Below are 16,812 nucleotides of genomic sequence, written 5' to 3'. Positions count from 1 at the left end.
TTGTTTCCTTCGCTGTGCAGAAGCTTTTTATTTTGATGAAGTCCCAGTAGTTTTATCTTTGCTTTTATTTTCCTTGCCTTAGGAGAGATGTATGTAGAATAAAGTTGCCCTAGTAGATGTCAAAGAAGTTATTGCCTGTTTTTTAACTTATAGTTACTATTAGGTTTGTATATAAAAGTTCTGCATAGAGCAGTCTGTATTAAGCTGATGGTTTTAAATTTGGACCTGTTTCTTCTCTCCTTTTTACATTTTAGGAACATGTTAATACATTTTATCCTTTCTTTGTGAGTTCACTGATATTTTGCAGATATATTCATTTTTACTTCTTTTGTGTTTTCTACTTTTATACCCTCACTTTTGATCAATCCTTTCCACTTAAATAGTCCCCTTTAATATTTCTTGCAAGATTGATTTAGTGGTCACAAACTCCTTTAGTTTTGTTTGTCTGGAAAGCTATTTATCTCTCTTTCTATTCTAAATGATTACTTTGCTGGATAGAATATTCTTGGTTGCAGATTTTTCCCATTCAGCACTTTGAATATAGCACACTATTCTCTTCTGGCTTGTTCAAGTGCTAGCCAATGAACTTTCCATTGTAAGTTAATGACCCCTTTTGCTGCTTTAATTTTTTTCTTTATGTCTATATTTTGCCAGTTTGATTATAACATATCTTGGTGTGTATCTGATTTTGCTGCATTTGATGAGGGTTCTCTGTTCTTGGGTTTCAATATCTGTTTTCTGCCCCAGGCATGGGCAGTTTTCCAGTAAATTTTCTTCCCTATTTTTTATCTTTTCTCTTATGGCACTGCTATGGTACAAATGTTTGATGGAGTCCCTGGGTTCCCTAAACCTATTCTCAGTTTGCATAATTATTTTTCTGTCTTTTGTTCAGCTTAATTACTTTCCATTACTCTCCCTTCTAGGTCACTAATTCAATCCTCTGCTTCTACCCTACTGTTCATTCTATCAAGCATGTTTCTCATTTTGTTTATCAAGCTCTTTGTTACATTATTCCTCATCTCTGTGTTAAGGCTCTTATTCATATCTTCCACTCTTCTCAAGTCCAGTGGGTATCCTTATGATCATTGCTTTAAATTCTCTGTAGGGGTGGGGGAAGGGGTGGTGGGCAGGGGGTGGGTGATGGGCACTGGGTGATGGGCACTGAGGGGGGCACTTGATGGGATGAGCACTGGGTGTTATTCTGTATGTTGGCAAATTGAACATCAATAAAAAATAAATTTATAAAAAAGGGGAAAAATAAATTCTCTGTCAGATATGTTACTTATATCTGTTTCACTTACAACTATGGCTGTAGCCCTGTTTTGTTCTTTCATTTGGGACACATTTCTCTGTCTCCTCATTTTGCCTGCCTCTGTCTTCTGCAGAAGAGGTCCTGGAATCCCGGCAGTGTTCCCTGGCCTCCAGAACCTGGGACTTCAGGGAAGCATCCTATGTGTGTTCCTTAACTTCCTGTTGTTGTGTCTGAGTCACTTTTCCTTTCAGTACAGTTGTCTGCATTGAATCTCTGACTTTTGTGGTCTATACTTGCTCTCTGCAGTGTTAGTGGGACCCAGGTAGGCTAGCTCAGAAGGGATATGCTTACTGGGGATGTTGGGAGTGAAGCAGAGGTATTACCAAAATTTGTCCTGGGACTCCACTCACATACCAGGTTCTCTGAAGTACTGCTGTGACTGGGGGCTGCTTGCTGGAGTGGCTGGTGGTTTGGAGCTGGGAGTTGTGTGTTAGGATGGCTGGGAACAGCTGGGTCTGGTGTGCAGTGGTGGCTGTGGGCACATGGCTTGGGGCATCCTGGTGGCTGGGTCAGCAATATGGAGGCTAGGCATGATATGGTAGCTGGGTGAAATATGTAGTGACAACTGTGCACCTGGTAGCTGGGCATGGTACATGGTGGCAGCCACACAACCTAAAATTTAGTTTAAAATACAAATTATTTAATATTCAACTATTCAACTCTGTGTTTTAATCTCTAGATAGAGTTTTAAATCCAAGTATCTCACTTTTTTCTGTTGATATAGTGTACACAGATGAATGTGTAAGAATGTATATAAAGGGAAAAGATGAAGAGAAATTTCTCCCTATGTTAAGACCTGAATATTGTATCTTGTATGCATAATTTTGTTGATAGTTAAAACCATGGAGATGATACTTGCTTCTTTATTTTGAGAGACAATTAATTTCAGTAGAAGTGAGCTCATGTTTTTTGATATGTGTCAAACAACCCCAATGTTGAAAACACTCAAAAATTTTGACGAGTCATTGGACTTGATGTTCTCAATCAGCAAGCTAATGAGGGTAAAAAAAAATAATAAGTTGCACAAGTTAGTTTCTATCAGCCCTTCTATTTGTACATTGTGAATCTAGGATAATTTTTTTCAAATGTACCTGTTCTCATTTCCCTCTTAGCAGAAGCAGTTCCCTCTGTAGAAATGGAAAAGGCCAATGTGAGCTCCTTGATGGGTTTCATCCTTCTAGGCTTCTCAGACCACCCTCACCTGGAAGCTGCACTCTTTGTATTTGTCCTTTTTTTCTACCTCCTGACTCTTGTGGGGAACCTCACCATCATCTTTATCTCATACCTAGATCCCCTCCTCCACACCCCTATGTACTTCTTCCTCAGCAACCTCTCCCTGCTGGACCTCTGCTTCACTACTAGCCTTGCACCTCAGATGCTAGTTAACCTGAGAGGTCCAGGGAAGACTATCACTTATGGTGGTTGTGTAGTACAACTCTATATTTCACTAGCACTGGGCTCCACTGAGTGTATCCTCCTGGCTGTAATGGCTTTGGATCGCTATGTTGCCATCTGCAAGCCCCTTCACTATGTGGCTATCATGAACCCAAGGCTATGTCAACAGCTGGCATCCATCTCCTGGTTTAGTGGTTTGGCCAATTCCCTGATCTATGCTACTATTACCTTGCAGTTGCCTCTATGTGGCAACCACAGACTCGATCATTTTATTTGTGAAGTGCCAGCTCTCCTCAAGTTGGCTTGTGTGGACACCACTGTCAACTATTGGTGCTTTTTGTGGTTAGTGTCCTGTTTCTCCTAATCCCCCCAGCACTCATTCTTACCTCCTATGGCTTTATTAGTCAAGCTGTGCTGAAGATAAAGTCAGTGGAGGCAAGGCACAAAGCCTGCAGCACCTGCTTCTCCCACCTTACAGTGGTGATCATTTTCTGTGGCACCATAATCTACATGTACCTGCAACCAAGGAACAGCTATACTCAGGACCAAGGAAAATTTATCTCCCTCTTCTATACCATGGTGACTCCAACCTTAAATCCTATTATCTACACTTTAAGGAACAGGGATGTGAAAGTGGCTGTGAAAACACTCCTGTCAAAAAAAGTGTGCTCCCTATGAACATGATGTACAAGGAAGTGTTTGCAAGACATGTAGTAACCCAGCTTCTATTAAGCCAAACCACATTACCACATTTCTCAATTTCACACCACTCAAGTTTGTGTTTACTTAATCTAACAATGGAGATTTTCCTCTTATGTCTAACTAAACAAAACATATATGGTTTCTTAAATTCAGAGCTTGAACAACGGGGAAGAGATTTGTGTGTGGGTATACATTGTAATCCTCACCAGAAAGTCTATATTTTATTTCTGACACTTATTCTCAGGGATTCAATAAATGTAAGTAATTAAATATTTACCAATTTTCTATGTTACAAATTCTTTTTTTGTTGTTGTTTCCATTTTGATGAGTTATTTAGTGTTCAAACACCTTAAATTTACTTTATAATGTCTCTTCATTAAGGCTCTATGTTGGAAAATGTACTTCCCCTACAAAGGCAGAAAAACATATTTTCATACTTTCAATTTATTGAACCGTAGGATACCATATTAATTGTTCTTTTCTATATTCTCATTTAAAATTAACTATCAAGGGATCCCTGGGTGGCGCAGCGGTTTGGCGCCTGCCTTTGGCCCGGGGCACGATCCTGGAGACCCGGGATCGAATCCCACGTCGGGCTCCCAGTGCATGGAGCCTGCTTCTCTCTCTGCCTCTCTCTCTCTCTCTCTCTCTCTCTCTCTCTCTCTCTCTGTGTGTGTGTGTGTGTGACTATCATAAATAAATAAAAATTAAAAAAAATTAACTATCAAGAAAGGGTAGGAAAAACAAAATATACTAAGCATGTTTTTTTTTGTTTTACCCCAAAAGAGGCTACCTGTCCCTCCCTCACAGTTGCAAGCTAGATTTCATTTCAGAAACAAATAGCTGTGCCTTCTCACTAGATGATGTTGTTCTTGACATGGTTTGCATCAAAAAAATTGGCAGTTCTCACACCCACTCATTTTACTGATATTTTCTTGGTTAAATGTGAATACTGAGATTTTTAAATGTATATATTTATTTTTATTTTGAGTGTGACTGAAAAACAGAAGTCTCTATTGGGAAAATGCCTGATGTTAGATGATAAGGTAGCAAGACCCTAAACTAACATCCTTCATAGACACACCAAATCTATATCAATTGATAGAGCAAATCCTCCTAAAAAGAACCAAGAGCTAACTGAACAGCTTTTCTTCAAGACAGACCTCATAAAGAATGACAAGATTTCTGTTCATGTCTTTTGCCCATTTCATGATTGGATTGTTTGTTTTGGGGAATATAAATAATAGTGAAAGGGAATAGAAGGGAAAGGAGAAGAAATGGGTAGGAAATATCAGAAAGGGAGACAGAACATGAAGACTCCTAACTCTGGGAAACGAACTAGGGGTGGTGGAAGGAGAGGAGGGTGGGGGGTGGGGGTGAATGGGTGACGGGCACTGAGGGGGGCACTTGACAGGATGAACACTGGGTGTTATTCTGTATGTTGGCAAATTGAACACCAATAAAAAATAAATTTATTATATAAAAAAGAATGACAAGAGATGAAGACACAGTGACAAAGGGAGCCCTCAGCCCTGATGCTGAAAATTGCATTGGAGATGGATAGTGAGAGAATGTGGGAAATGTATGTGCCCTGGGGTGCTTTTTCTGCACAACTAGATATAGAGGAATTAGCCTTAGAACCCTGAGAGATGCCGGGGGAAATGCTGGAAATCTCTCAGATCAGAGGGGCTGGCAAAGGCAATGGTGTATGGTCCCTGACCACTCTAATAGTGCAGACAGAGCAGTCTCTGGGCTCCCTAACCTTCCTGTTGCCTCAGGGACCCCTGGGTCCCTATTTCACACCAGCTCTGGGTGTTCTGAGGCACACAAAAGTTGTGATTTAAAACAGAAGCTGGAATATAACTGACCCAGGCCTTAAACTCTGCCTACAGTAGATGAGCTGCTGGAATTCTCCCCCAAGGCAAAGAAAGTAGTAAGCATCATGGTTTATGTTCCCCTTCCACTATGATCACAGAGGGAAACAGGGTCCAGGTCTTATAGGGAGGCTTCTGCCTCAGTAATTCCCAGGCCACTAACCCATACCAGCCCAGATGCCTTGGCACACAGACAAGAAGCCACAGTTTAAAGAAATATATATATATAAAATATTCATATATGTATGCTGAATATTCATATATATTCATATATATATATATGGTGAGCATCAGGACAGACAGGTGTGACCCTCACCACCACTCTGCTGTCCTCTCATCTCTGGCCTACCTGTGCCCCACACCTGTTGGTGATGAGTGGCCCCAATAGCATGTCATAACCCTGCCACCAGCCCACCCCTGGAATGTTCGTCACCTTGTGGGGTGGGACATTACCATCATCAGAGGCATGATCTTGGCTGTATACCTTCTCCAGATCTGCCTCCTCTTCATCATACTACACTGCTTGTATTGGCACAAAGGCACATACCACACCATGGAGGCAAAGGGCACAGAGTTTGCCTAAAGTGCAGATTTGGCCCATCAGGATGACCACTCCCCCCAGGATGAAGATAACAGCAGCAGAAAGGAGTACTTTATCTGAAGGGATCCCGACCTGACTTACCTCAATGCCTCCTTCAGCTTAGTAAGAGAAGATGCACCCTGTAACCCCACCCTGCTACCTGTACCACCAGGCAAACCATGAGAGGGCCCCCCTAATCCCAAGATATGCACCTGGCCAAGGAACACTAGGTGGTATCTTGAGGGAAGAGGGGATAGAAAGAAGAATTGAACCAGGAAAGGCCTCTCCCAGACCCCCGTGGATGCAGTGGCCATGCAAGAGGCCTGCCTTTGCTCTGCCAGAGGGATAAGGTCTGGATCCTCCTGCATAATACAGATTATCATCAGCATGGTGTGGAAGTCCTTGCTGAATGGGTTGGTCTGAGGGCTGGGGAAGCAAGGAAGTGACTCTTCTGTAAGCTGAATGGCAATAATGGCGTTAAATGTCAGTCCTTGACATTTGGGAGAAGCAGCAGACGCCAAAGCTAAAGACACTTTTGTTTCCCATTGACCCACCTAAATGATTGGAAATAAATTTGAAATGTAACCAAGTATTCAGAGTCAAATAAACAAATAAAAAAGCACTAGAATATAAAAGAGCTAGCCCTAAAACTCTGCCAAGTGATAAGTGAACTGTGGGAACACTTACAGGGTTTGAGGGGCTGGCAAGCACCATGGTTTACATTGTTCCATGGTTTTGATAGTGTGAATGAGAGCACGGTTTGTGTGTCCTAGCTGGTCAACCACCTTAAGTGAGGTATGCCCCTAATCCACACCACCCTCAGCTGACTCACTAAGGTAGCTCCATATGGCACACACCTGGATATGCCTGGTCAGCACTCACTACAGTTCTAATCATCTTGCAAAAGCGATAAGTAGAAAGCACCATGGAACATTCTGAGCCTTCACCAGTTTGCTCTAGATGATATAAAAAGGCATATCTAGTGCAGAGCACTTTGAGACTTCCTGGCTCATTCCTTTTTTACTTCCAACTCCCTTGCCAGGGTGCCCCACTTGTGGAGCATTCAGGAAACACTGGCCCATGTATGCCTCAGCTGCAGCCATGCTGCCAAGGTGGCCCTTGTGCTGAGCACACTGGGATAACTTGGCTTGCACTCACATCAGCTTCAACTGTCCTGACAGGCTTCTGTCTGTGTAGAGAGCCCTGACAATGCCTAGCATGCATCCACTTTAACTTCAGCTGTTCTGCAAGGACACTATGCACAGGGAATACTGGGAATGTCTTGCCCATGTCAACTTCAGCTCTCTGTTCTTCAAGGGCATCCCTAGAATGGAGTGCTATGGGACCCTCATAGAACATATAACCCATAATTCCAGCCATTCAGCCTGTCACTACACACAACCTAAACAAGGGATGACTACACCTAAGATTATTCCTACAAGTTTAGGAGAAGTAGCTGTTAAACCTAATTCATAGAAACACAGACAATTAAGCAAATCCAGGATACAGAGGAATATGCTCTCAAAAAAAAAACCAACAAAAACCTTCATAAAAATAATAAATAAAACAAAAATAAACAATATATCTGACAAAAAATTAAAAGTAATAAGCTTTACCATTTGCTTCAACGTGGATGGAACTGGAGGGTATTATGCTGAGTGAAATAAGCCAATCGGAGAAGGACAAACATTATATGGTTTCATTCATTTGGGGAATATAAATAATAGTGAAAGGGAATAGAAGGGAAAGGAGAAGAAATGGGTTGGAAATATCAGAAAGGGAGACAGAACATGAAGACTCCTAACTCTGGGAAACGAACTAGGGGTGGTGGAAGGGGAGGAGGGCTGAGGGTAGGGGTGAATGGTGATGGGCACTGAGGGGGGCACTTGACGTGATGAGCACTGGGTATTATTCTGTATATTGGCAAATTGAACACCAATAAAAAAAACTTATTATTAAAAAAATAAAAAATAAAAGTAATGATCATAAAGATGCTCATTAGACTAACGAGAAGAGTGAGAGAATTTCAAAAAAGAAATAGAAAATAATAAACAATCAATCAGAGTTGGAGAATATAATAGAAGAAAAAATACACTGAAAGGAATCAAGAGTAGATTATCAGAGGCAGAAGAGATTCTTGAACTGGAAGATAGGGTAATGGAAAACACCCAAAATGAACAGCAGAAAGAAAAATAAATTTTAAAAGTGAGGGTAGCTTAAAGGATCTCTTTGAAAACATCAAGTGAATAAACATTTATATTATGAGAGTTTCATAAAAAGAAAAGAGAGAAAGAGGCAGAAAACTTATTTGAAGAAATAATAGCTAAAATTTTCTCTAACCTAGGGAATGAAATAACTATCCAGTCCAAGAACCACAGAGTGTTCCAAAGAAGATGAACCCAAAGAAAGCCACACCACGATGTATAATTATTTATTATTTATTTATTTAAGATGTTATTTATTTGTTTGAGAGAGATACACAGAAAGAGATGGAGACATAGGCAGAGGGAGAAGTAGGCTCCATGCAGGGATCCTGATGCAGGATTCTATTCCAGAACCCTGGGATCATGGCCTGAGCCAAAGACAGATGCTCAACCACTGAGCCTCCCAAGTGCCCCTACCATGAAACACATTTAAAATGTTAAACATTAAAGAGGAAATAAGTCAATCGGAGAAGGACAAACATTATATGGTCTCATTCATTTGCGGAATATAAAAAATAGTGAAAGGGAATAAAGGGCAATGGGGGAAAAATGAGTGGGAAATATCAGAAAGGGAGACAGAACATGAGAGACTCCTAACTCTCACAAATGAACAAGGGGTTGTGTAAAGGGAGGTGGGCAGGGGGTGAGGGTGACTGAGTGATGGGCACTGAGTGGGGCACTTGATGGGATGAGCACTGGGTGTTATGCTACATGTTGGCAAATTGAACTCCAATTAAAAAATATGTAAAAAAATGAAAAAAATAAAAAAATAAAAAAGGAAAATAATTATAAAAGACAAAAAACAAAAGCAGAAACAAAACCACAACAAGCCAGTTATGTACAAGGGAAACCCCATAGGAATTTGAATCAATTTTTCAGCAAAAACTTAGCAAAACTGAAAGGAGTGGCAATATATATTCATAGTACTGGAAAACAACAATAACAAAAACAACAACAAACAACTACAACTAAAATATTCTACCTAACAATATTATCTTTCATAACTGAAAAAGAAATGCATTTTGAAGGATAAAAAAAAGTTAAAATGGTTCATCACCACTACACTGACTTTAGAAGAAATTTTAAAGGGACTTTTCATTTTTAAAAGATTTATCTGTTTATTTACATTTAGAGATAGAAGGGTGAGAGAGGGGCAGGGGAAAGAATCTCAAGCAGACTCCCCACTGGGTGTTGAGCCCAAAATGGGGCTCAATCTGGAGATCTTGAGCTCATGATCTGAGTTGAAATCAAGAGTCTAGCGAAGCTTCACCAACTGAGCCACACAGGTGCCCTGGGCTTTTTTTAAGTAGACAAGAAAAGGCCACAATTAGAAGTAAAAAATGTATGAATAAAATGGTGCAAAATATGACCACACATACATAAAACAGAAGGAGTAGGAAAAAAGTTATTAAAATGTTAGAATTTAAATGAACATAATCTTTTTTTAAAAGATTTTATTTATTTATTCATGAGAAATAGAGAGAGGCAGAGACAGAGGAAGAGGGAGAAGCAGACTCCATGCAGGAAGCCTGATGCAGGACTCAGTCCTGGGACTGCAGGATCGTGCCCTGAGCCAAAGGCAGATGCTCAACCGCTGAGCCACCAAGGCATCTGACTATCTTCTAATATAGACATATTCTTTTTTAAATATAGACTTATATTCTTATGATGTTATATATGAACCTCATGGTAACCACAAACAAAATGTATAATACATTTTCACACGCAAAAAACTAAACAGAAAAAAAAATCCAAACATAATATTACAGACAGACAACAACGGGATAAATGAGAAAAAAATACAACCAAGAATACGCTATCCAGCAAGGCTCTCATTCAAAATGGAAGGAGAGATAAAGAGCTTCCAAACAGGCAGGAACCGAAAGAATATGTGACCTCCAAACCAGCTCTGCAAGAAATTTTAAGGGGGACTCTTAAAATTCCCCTTTAAGAAGAAGTCCAATGGAAAAATCCACAAAAACAGGGACTGAATAGGTATCATGATGACACTAAACTCATATCTCTCAATAGTAACTCTGAACGTGAATGGGCCTAATGACCCCATCAAGAGGCGCAGGGTGTCAGACTGGAAAAAAAGCAGGACCCATTTATTTGCGGTCTACGGGAGACTCATTTTAGACAGAAGGACACCTACAGCCTGAAAATAAAAGGTTGGAGAACCATGTACCATTCAAACGGTCCTCAATAGAAAGCAGGGGTAGCCATCCTTATATCAGATAAACTAAAATTTACCCCGAAGACTGCAGTGAGAGATGAAGAGGGACACTATATCATACTTAAAGGATCTATCCAACAAGAGGACTTAAAAATCCTCAATATATATGTCCCGAATACGGGAGCTTCCAAATATATCAATCAATTAATAACCAAAATTAAGACATACTTAGATAATAATACACTTACACTTGATGACTTCAATCTAGCGTTTTCTACACTTGATAGGTCTTCTAAGCACAACAACTGCAAGAAACAAGAGCTTTAAATGATACACTGGACCAGATGGATTTCACAGATATCTACAGAACTTTACATCCAAACTCAACTGAATACACATTCTTCTCAAGTGCACATGGAACTTTCTCCAGAATAGACTACATACTGGGTCACAAATCAGGTCTTAATATCTTAATGGATACCAAAAGACTGGGATTGTCCCCTGCATATTCTCAGACCATAATATCCTGAAATTAGAACTAAATCACAACAGGAAGTTTGGAAGGACCTCAAACAAGTGGAGGTTAAGGACCATTTTGCTAAAAGATGAAAATGTCAACCAGAAAATTAAGGAAGAATTAAAAAGATTCATGGAAACTAATGAGAATGAAGATACAACCATTCAAAATCTTTGGGATACAGCAAAAGCAGTCCTGAGGGGGAAATACATCGCAATACAAGCAGCCACCCAAAAACTGGAAAAAACTCAAATACAAAAGCGAAACTTACACCTAAAGGAACTGGAGAAAAAACAGCAAATAGATCCTACACCCAGCAGAAGAGGAGAGTTAATAAAGATTCGAGCAGAACTCAACGAAATCGAGACCAGAAGAACTGTGGAACAGATCAACAAAACCAGGAGTTGGTTCTTTGAAAGAATTAATAAGATAGATAAACCAATAGCCAGCCTTATTAAAAAGTAGAGAGAGAAGACTCAAATTAATAAAATCATGATGAGAAAGGAGAGATCACTACCAACACCAAGGAAATACAAACGATTTTAAATACATATTATGAACAGCTATACGCCAATAAATTAGGCAAGCTAGAAGAAATGGACACATTTTTGGAAAACCACAAACTACCAAGACTAGAACTGGAAGAAATAGAAAATCTGAACAGGCCAATAAACAGGGAAATTGAAGCAGTCATCAAAAACCTCCCAAGACACAAAAGTCCAGGGCCAGATGGCTTCCCTGGGGAATTCTATCAAACGTTTAAAGAAGAAACCTTACCTATTCTACTAAAGGTGTTCAGAAGCACAGAAAGAGATGGAGTACTTCCAAACTCATTCTACGAGGCCAGCATCACCTCAATTCCAAAACCAGACAAAGACGCCACCAAAAAGGAGAATCATAGACCTAAATCCCTGAGGAACATGGATGCAAAAATTCTCAACAAGATACTAGCCAATAGGATCCAACAGTACATTAAGAAGATTATTCACCATGACCAAGTAGGATTTATCCCCAGGATGCAAGGCTGGATCAACACTCATAAAACATTCAATGTGATTCATCGTATCAGCAAGAGAAAAACCAACAATCATATGATCCTCTCATTAGATGCAGAGAAAGCATTTGACAAAATACAGCATCCAATCCTGATCAAAACTCCTCAGAGTGTAGGGATAGAGGGAACATTCCTCAACATCTTAAAAGGCATCTATGAAAAGCCCACAGCAAATATCATTCTCAATGGGGAAGCACTGGGAGCCTTTCCCCTAAGATCAGGAACAAGACAGGGATGTCCACTCTCACCACTGCTATTCAAAATAGTATTGGAAGTCCTAGCCTCAGCAATCAGACAACAAAAAGACATTAAAGGCATTCAAATTGGCAAAGAAGAAGTCAAACTCTCCCTCTTTGCTGATGACATGATACTCTACATAGAAAACCCAAAAGTCTCCACTCCAAGATTGCTAGAACTCATACAGCAATTTGGTAGTGTGGCAGGATACACAATCAAAGCCCAGAAATCAGTGGCATTTCTATACACTAACAATGAGATTGAAGAAAGAGAAATTAAGTAGTCAATCCCATTTACAATTGCACCCAAAAGCATAAGATACCTAGGAATAAACCTAACCAAAGAGGTAAAGGATCTATACCCTACAAACTATAGAACACAAAGCAATTGAGAAAGACACCAAGAGATGGAAAAATATTCCATGCTCATGGATTGGCAGAATTAATATTGTGAAAATGTCAATGTTACTCAGGGCAATTTACGCGTTTAATGCAATCCCTATCAAAATACCATGGACTTTCTTCAGAGAGTTAGAACAAATTATTTTCAGATTTGTGTGGAATCAGAAAAGACCCCGAATAGGGGGAATATTAATAGGGGGAATATTAAAAAAGAAAACCATATCTGGGGGCATCACAATGCCAGATTTCAGGTTGTACTACAAAGCTGTGGTCATCAAGACAGTGTGGTACTGGCACAAAAACAGACACATAGATCAATGGAACAGAATAGAGAACCCAGAAGTGGACCCTGAACTTTATGGTCAACTAATATTCAATAAAGGAGGAAACACTATCCACTGGAAGAAAGACAGTCTCTTCAATAAATGGTGCTGGGAAAATTGGACATCCACATGCAGAAGAATGAAACTAGACCACTCTCTTGCACCATACACAAAGATAAACTCAAAATGGATGAAAGATCTAAATGTGAGACAAGATTCCATCAAAATCCTAGAGGAGAACACAGGCAACACCCTTTTTGAACTTGGCCACAGTAACTTCTTGCAAGATACATCCACGAAGGCAAAAGACAAAAAGCAAAAATGAACTATTGGGACTTCTTCAAGATAAGAAGCTTTGGGAATTCGGCCTGAGATTTAAAGAGAGACCAGCTGGAATGCTACAGTGAGAGGAGTTCACGCTTCTATCAAGGTAGGAAGACGGGGAAAAAGAAATAAAGGAACAAAAGGCCTCCGAGGGGGAGGGGCCCCGGAGGAGCCAGGCTGAGGCCGGGGCGAGTGTCCCCAGGACAGGAGAGCCCCGTCCCGGAGGAGCAGGAGCTGCACCAACCTTCCCGGACCTGCGGAAAGGGGCCCGCAGGGAGTTGGAGCAGGACCCAGGAGGGCGGGGATGCCCTCGGGCTCCCGGGGACACTAACAGACACCTGCGAGCGCAGGAGAGTGCTCCGAGCTCCCTAAGGGCTGCAGCACACACCGGAGCAGTTCGGAGGGGCTCGGGAGCGGCTCCAGGGAGGGAGCTGCGGGGCGGGAGGGCAAATCCAACAACGCAGGCCCCGGAGCACAGGGCGCCGGTACACAGCCCAGGATCCGGCCTCCCCCGGGACAGGCAGAGGCCGGGAGGGCCCAGGACAGCAAGGACGCTCCTGCCCCGAGCTGAGCAGATCAGCGGCCCCGCCCCGGAGCATCCAGGCCCTGCAGACGGAGAGCCGAGAGCCATGAGCCCCATAGTTCCTGCGGAGGCTGAATCCAGGCTTCCAGAGTTGCCATAGCAACTGCAACTGTTCCTCCTGAGACCTCACGGGGTAAACAACCCCCGCTGAGCCCTGCAGCAGGCAGGGGCAGAGCAGCTCCCCCAAGTGCTAACACCTGAAAATCAGTGCAACAGGCCCCTCCCCCAGAAGACCAGCTGGACGGACCAGTTCCAGGGGAAGTCAAGGGACTTAAAGTCTACAGAAATACTCCCCCGTGTTTTTTTTTTTCTTTTCTTTTTTCTTTTCTTTTTGATTTCTGATTGCTTCCCTCACCCCCTTTTTTTTTCACCTTTCTTTCTTTTTCTTTCCCTTTTTCTTCTCTTCTTTCCTTTTTCTTTTCTTTTTCTATTTTCTTTTTCTCTTTTCTTTCCTTCTCTCTCTTTCTCTCCTTTTCCCAATACAACTTGTTTTTGGCCACTCCGCACTGAGCAAAATGACTAGAAGGAAAACCTCACCTCAAAAGAAAGAATCAGAAACAGCCCTCTCTCCCACAGAGCTACAAAATCTGGATTACAATTCAATGTCAGAAAGCCAATTCAGAAGCACTATTATACAGCTACTGGTGGCTCTAGAAAAAAGCATTAAGGACTCACGAGACTTCATGACTGCAGAATTTAGATCCAATCAGGCAGAAATTAAAAATCAACTGAATGAGATGCAATCCAAACTAGAAGTCCTAACGACGAGGGTTAACGAGGTGGAAGAACGAGTGAGTACATAGAAGACAAGTTAATGGCAAAGAGGGAAACTGAGGAAAAAAGAGATAAACAATTAAAGAACCATGAAGACAGATTAAGGGAAATAAATGACACTCTAAGGAAGAAAAACCTACGTTTCATTGGGGTTCCCGAGGGCGCCGAAAGGGACAGAGGGCCAGAATATGTATTTGAACAAATCCTAGCTGAAAACTTTCCCAATCTGGGAAGGGAAACAGGCATTCAGATCCAGGAAATAGAGAGATCCCCCCCTAAAATCAATAAAAACCGTTCAACACCTCGACATCTAATAGTGAAGCTTGCAAATTCCAAAGATAAAGAGAAGATCCTTAAAGCAGCAAGAGACAAGAAGTCCCTGACTTTCATGGGGAGGAATATTAGGGTAACAGCAGACCTCTCCACAGAGACGTGGCAGGCCAGAAAGGGCTGGCAGGATATATTCAGGGTCCTAAATGAGAAGAACATGCAACCAAGAATACTTTATCCAGCAAGGCTCTCATTCAAAATGGAAGGAGAGATAAAGAGCTTCCAAGACAGGCAGGAACTGAAAGAATATGTGACCTCCAAACCAGCTCTGCAAGAAATTTTAAGGGGGACTCTTAAAATTCCCCTTTAAGAAGAAGTTCAGTGGAACAATCCACAAAAACAAGGACTAAATAGATATCATGATGACACTAAACTCATATCTGTCGATAGTAACTCTGAACGTGAACGGGCTTAATGACCCCATCAAAAGGCGCAGGGTTTCAGACTGGATAAAAAAAGCAGGACCCATCTATTTGCTGTCTACAAGAGACTCATTTTAGACAGAAGGACACCTACAACCTGAAAATAAAAGGTTGGAGAACCATTTACCATTCAAATGGTTCTCAAAAGAAAGCAGGGGTAGCCATCCTTATATCAGATAAACTAAAATTCACTCCGAAGACAGTAGTGAGAGACGAAGAGGGACACTATATCATACTTAAAGGATCTATCCAACAAGAGGACTTAACAATCCTCAATATATATGCCCCGAATGTGGGAGCTGCCAAATACTTAAACGAATTATTAACCAAAGTAAAGAAATACTTAGATAATAATACACTTATACTTGGTGACTTCAATCTAGCTCTCTCTACCCTCGATAGGTCTTCTAAACACAACATCTCCAAAGAAACGAGAGCTTTAAATGATACACTGGACCAGATAGATTTCACAGATATCTACAGAACTTTACATCCAAACTCAACTGAATACACATTCTTCTCAAGTGCACATGGAACTTTTTCCAGAATAGACCACATACTGGGTCACAAATCGGGTCTGAACCGATACCAAAAGATTGAGATCGTCCCCTGCATATTCTCAGACCATAACGCCTTGAAATTAGAACTCAATCACAAGAAGAAGTTTGGAAGGACCTCAAACACGTGGAGGTTAAGGACCATCCTGCTAAAAGATAAAAGGGTCAACCAGGAAATTAAGGAAGAATTAAAAAGATTCATGGAAACTAATGAGAATGAAGATACAACCGTTCAAAATCTTTGGGATGCAGCAAAAGCAGTCCTGAGGGGGAAATACATCGCAATACAAGCATCCATTCAAAAACTGGAAAGAACTCAAATACAAAAGCTAACCTTACACATAAAGGAGCTAGAGAAGAAGCAGCAAATCGACCCGACGCCCAGCAGAAGAAGAGAGTTAATTAAAATTCGAGCAGAACTCAACGAAATTGAGACCAGAAGAACTGTGGAACAGATCAATAGAACCAGGAGTTGGTTCTTTGAAAGAATTAATAAGATAGATAAACCATTAGCCAACCTTATTAAAAAGAAGAGAGAGAAGACTCAAATTAATAAAATCATGAATGAGAAAGGAGAGATCACTACCAACACCAAGGAAATACAAACGATTTTAAAAACATATTATGAACAGCTCTACGCCAATAAATTAGGCAATCTAGAAGAAATGGACGCATTCCTGGAAAGCCACAAACTACCAAAACTGGAGCAGGAAGAAATAGAAAACCTGAACAGGCCAATAACCAGGGAGGAAATTGAAGAAGTCATCAAAAACCTCCCAAGACACAAGAGTCCAGGGCCAGATGGCTTCCCAGGGGAATTCTATCAAACGTTTAAAGAAGAAATCATACCTATTCTACTAAAGCTGTTTGGAAAGATAGAAAGAGATGGAGTACTTCCAAACTCATTCTATGAGGCCAGCATCACCTTAATTCCAAAACCAGACAAAGACGCCACCAAAAAGGAGAATTACAGACCAATATCCCTGATGAACATGGATGCAAAAATTCTCAACAAGATACTAGCCAATAGGATCCAACAACACATTA

The 16,812-nt window shown here is 41.0% G+C and overlaps 1 protein-coding gene across 1 annotated transcript; it reads left to right on the top strand.

Annotated features, from left to right (window-relative positions):
• Positions 1-2,447: 2,447 nt before the first annotated feature.
• LOC129521541 (olfactory receptor 2G3-like) lies at positions 2,448-3,385 on the top strand. Its single transcript, XM_055343155.1, is given in 2 exon segments — positions 2,448-3,033; positions 3,036-3,385. Coding segments are annotated over 2 exon segments (936 nt in total).
• The last annotated feature ends 13,427 nt before the right edge of the window (positions 3,386-16,812 follow it).

This window comes from Nyctereutes procyonoides, unplaced genomic scaffold, assembly GCF_905146905.1.
Source record: "Nyctereutes procyonoides isolate TBG_1078 unplaced genomic scaffold, NYPRO_anot_genome, whole genome shotgun sequence".
NCBI classification, from domain to species: domain Eukaryota; kingdom Metazoa; phylum Chordata; class Mammalia; order Carnivora; family Canidae; genus Nyctereutes; species Nyctereutes procyonoides.
Note: the sequence above shows the minus strand (reverse complement) of the source record. Positions and strands in the feature narration are given on the sequence as shown.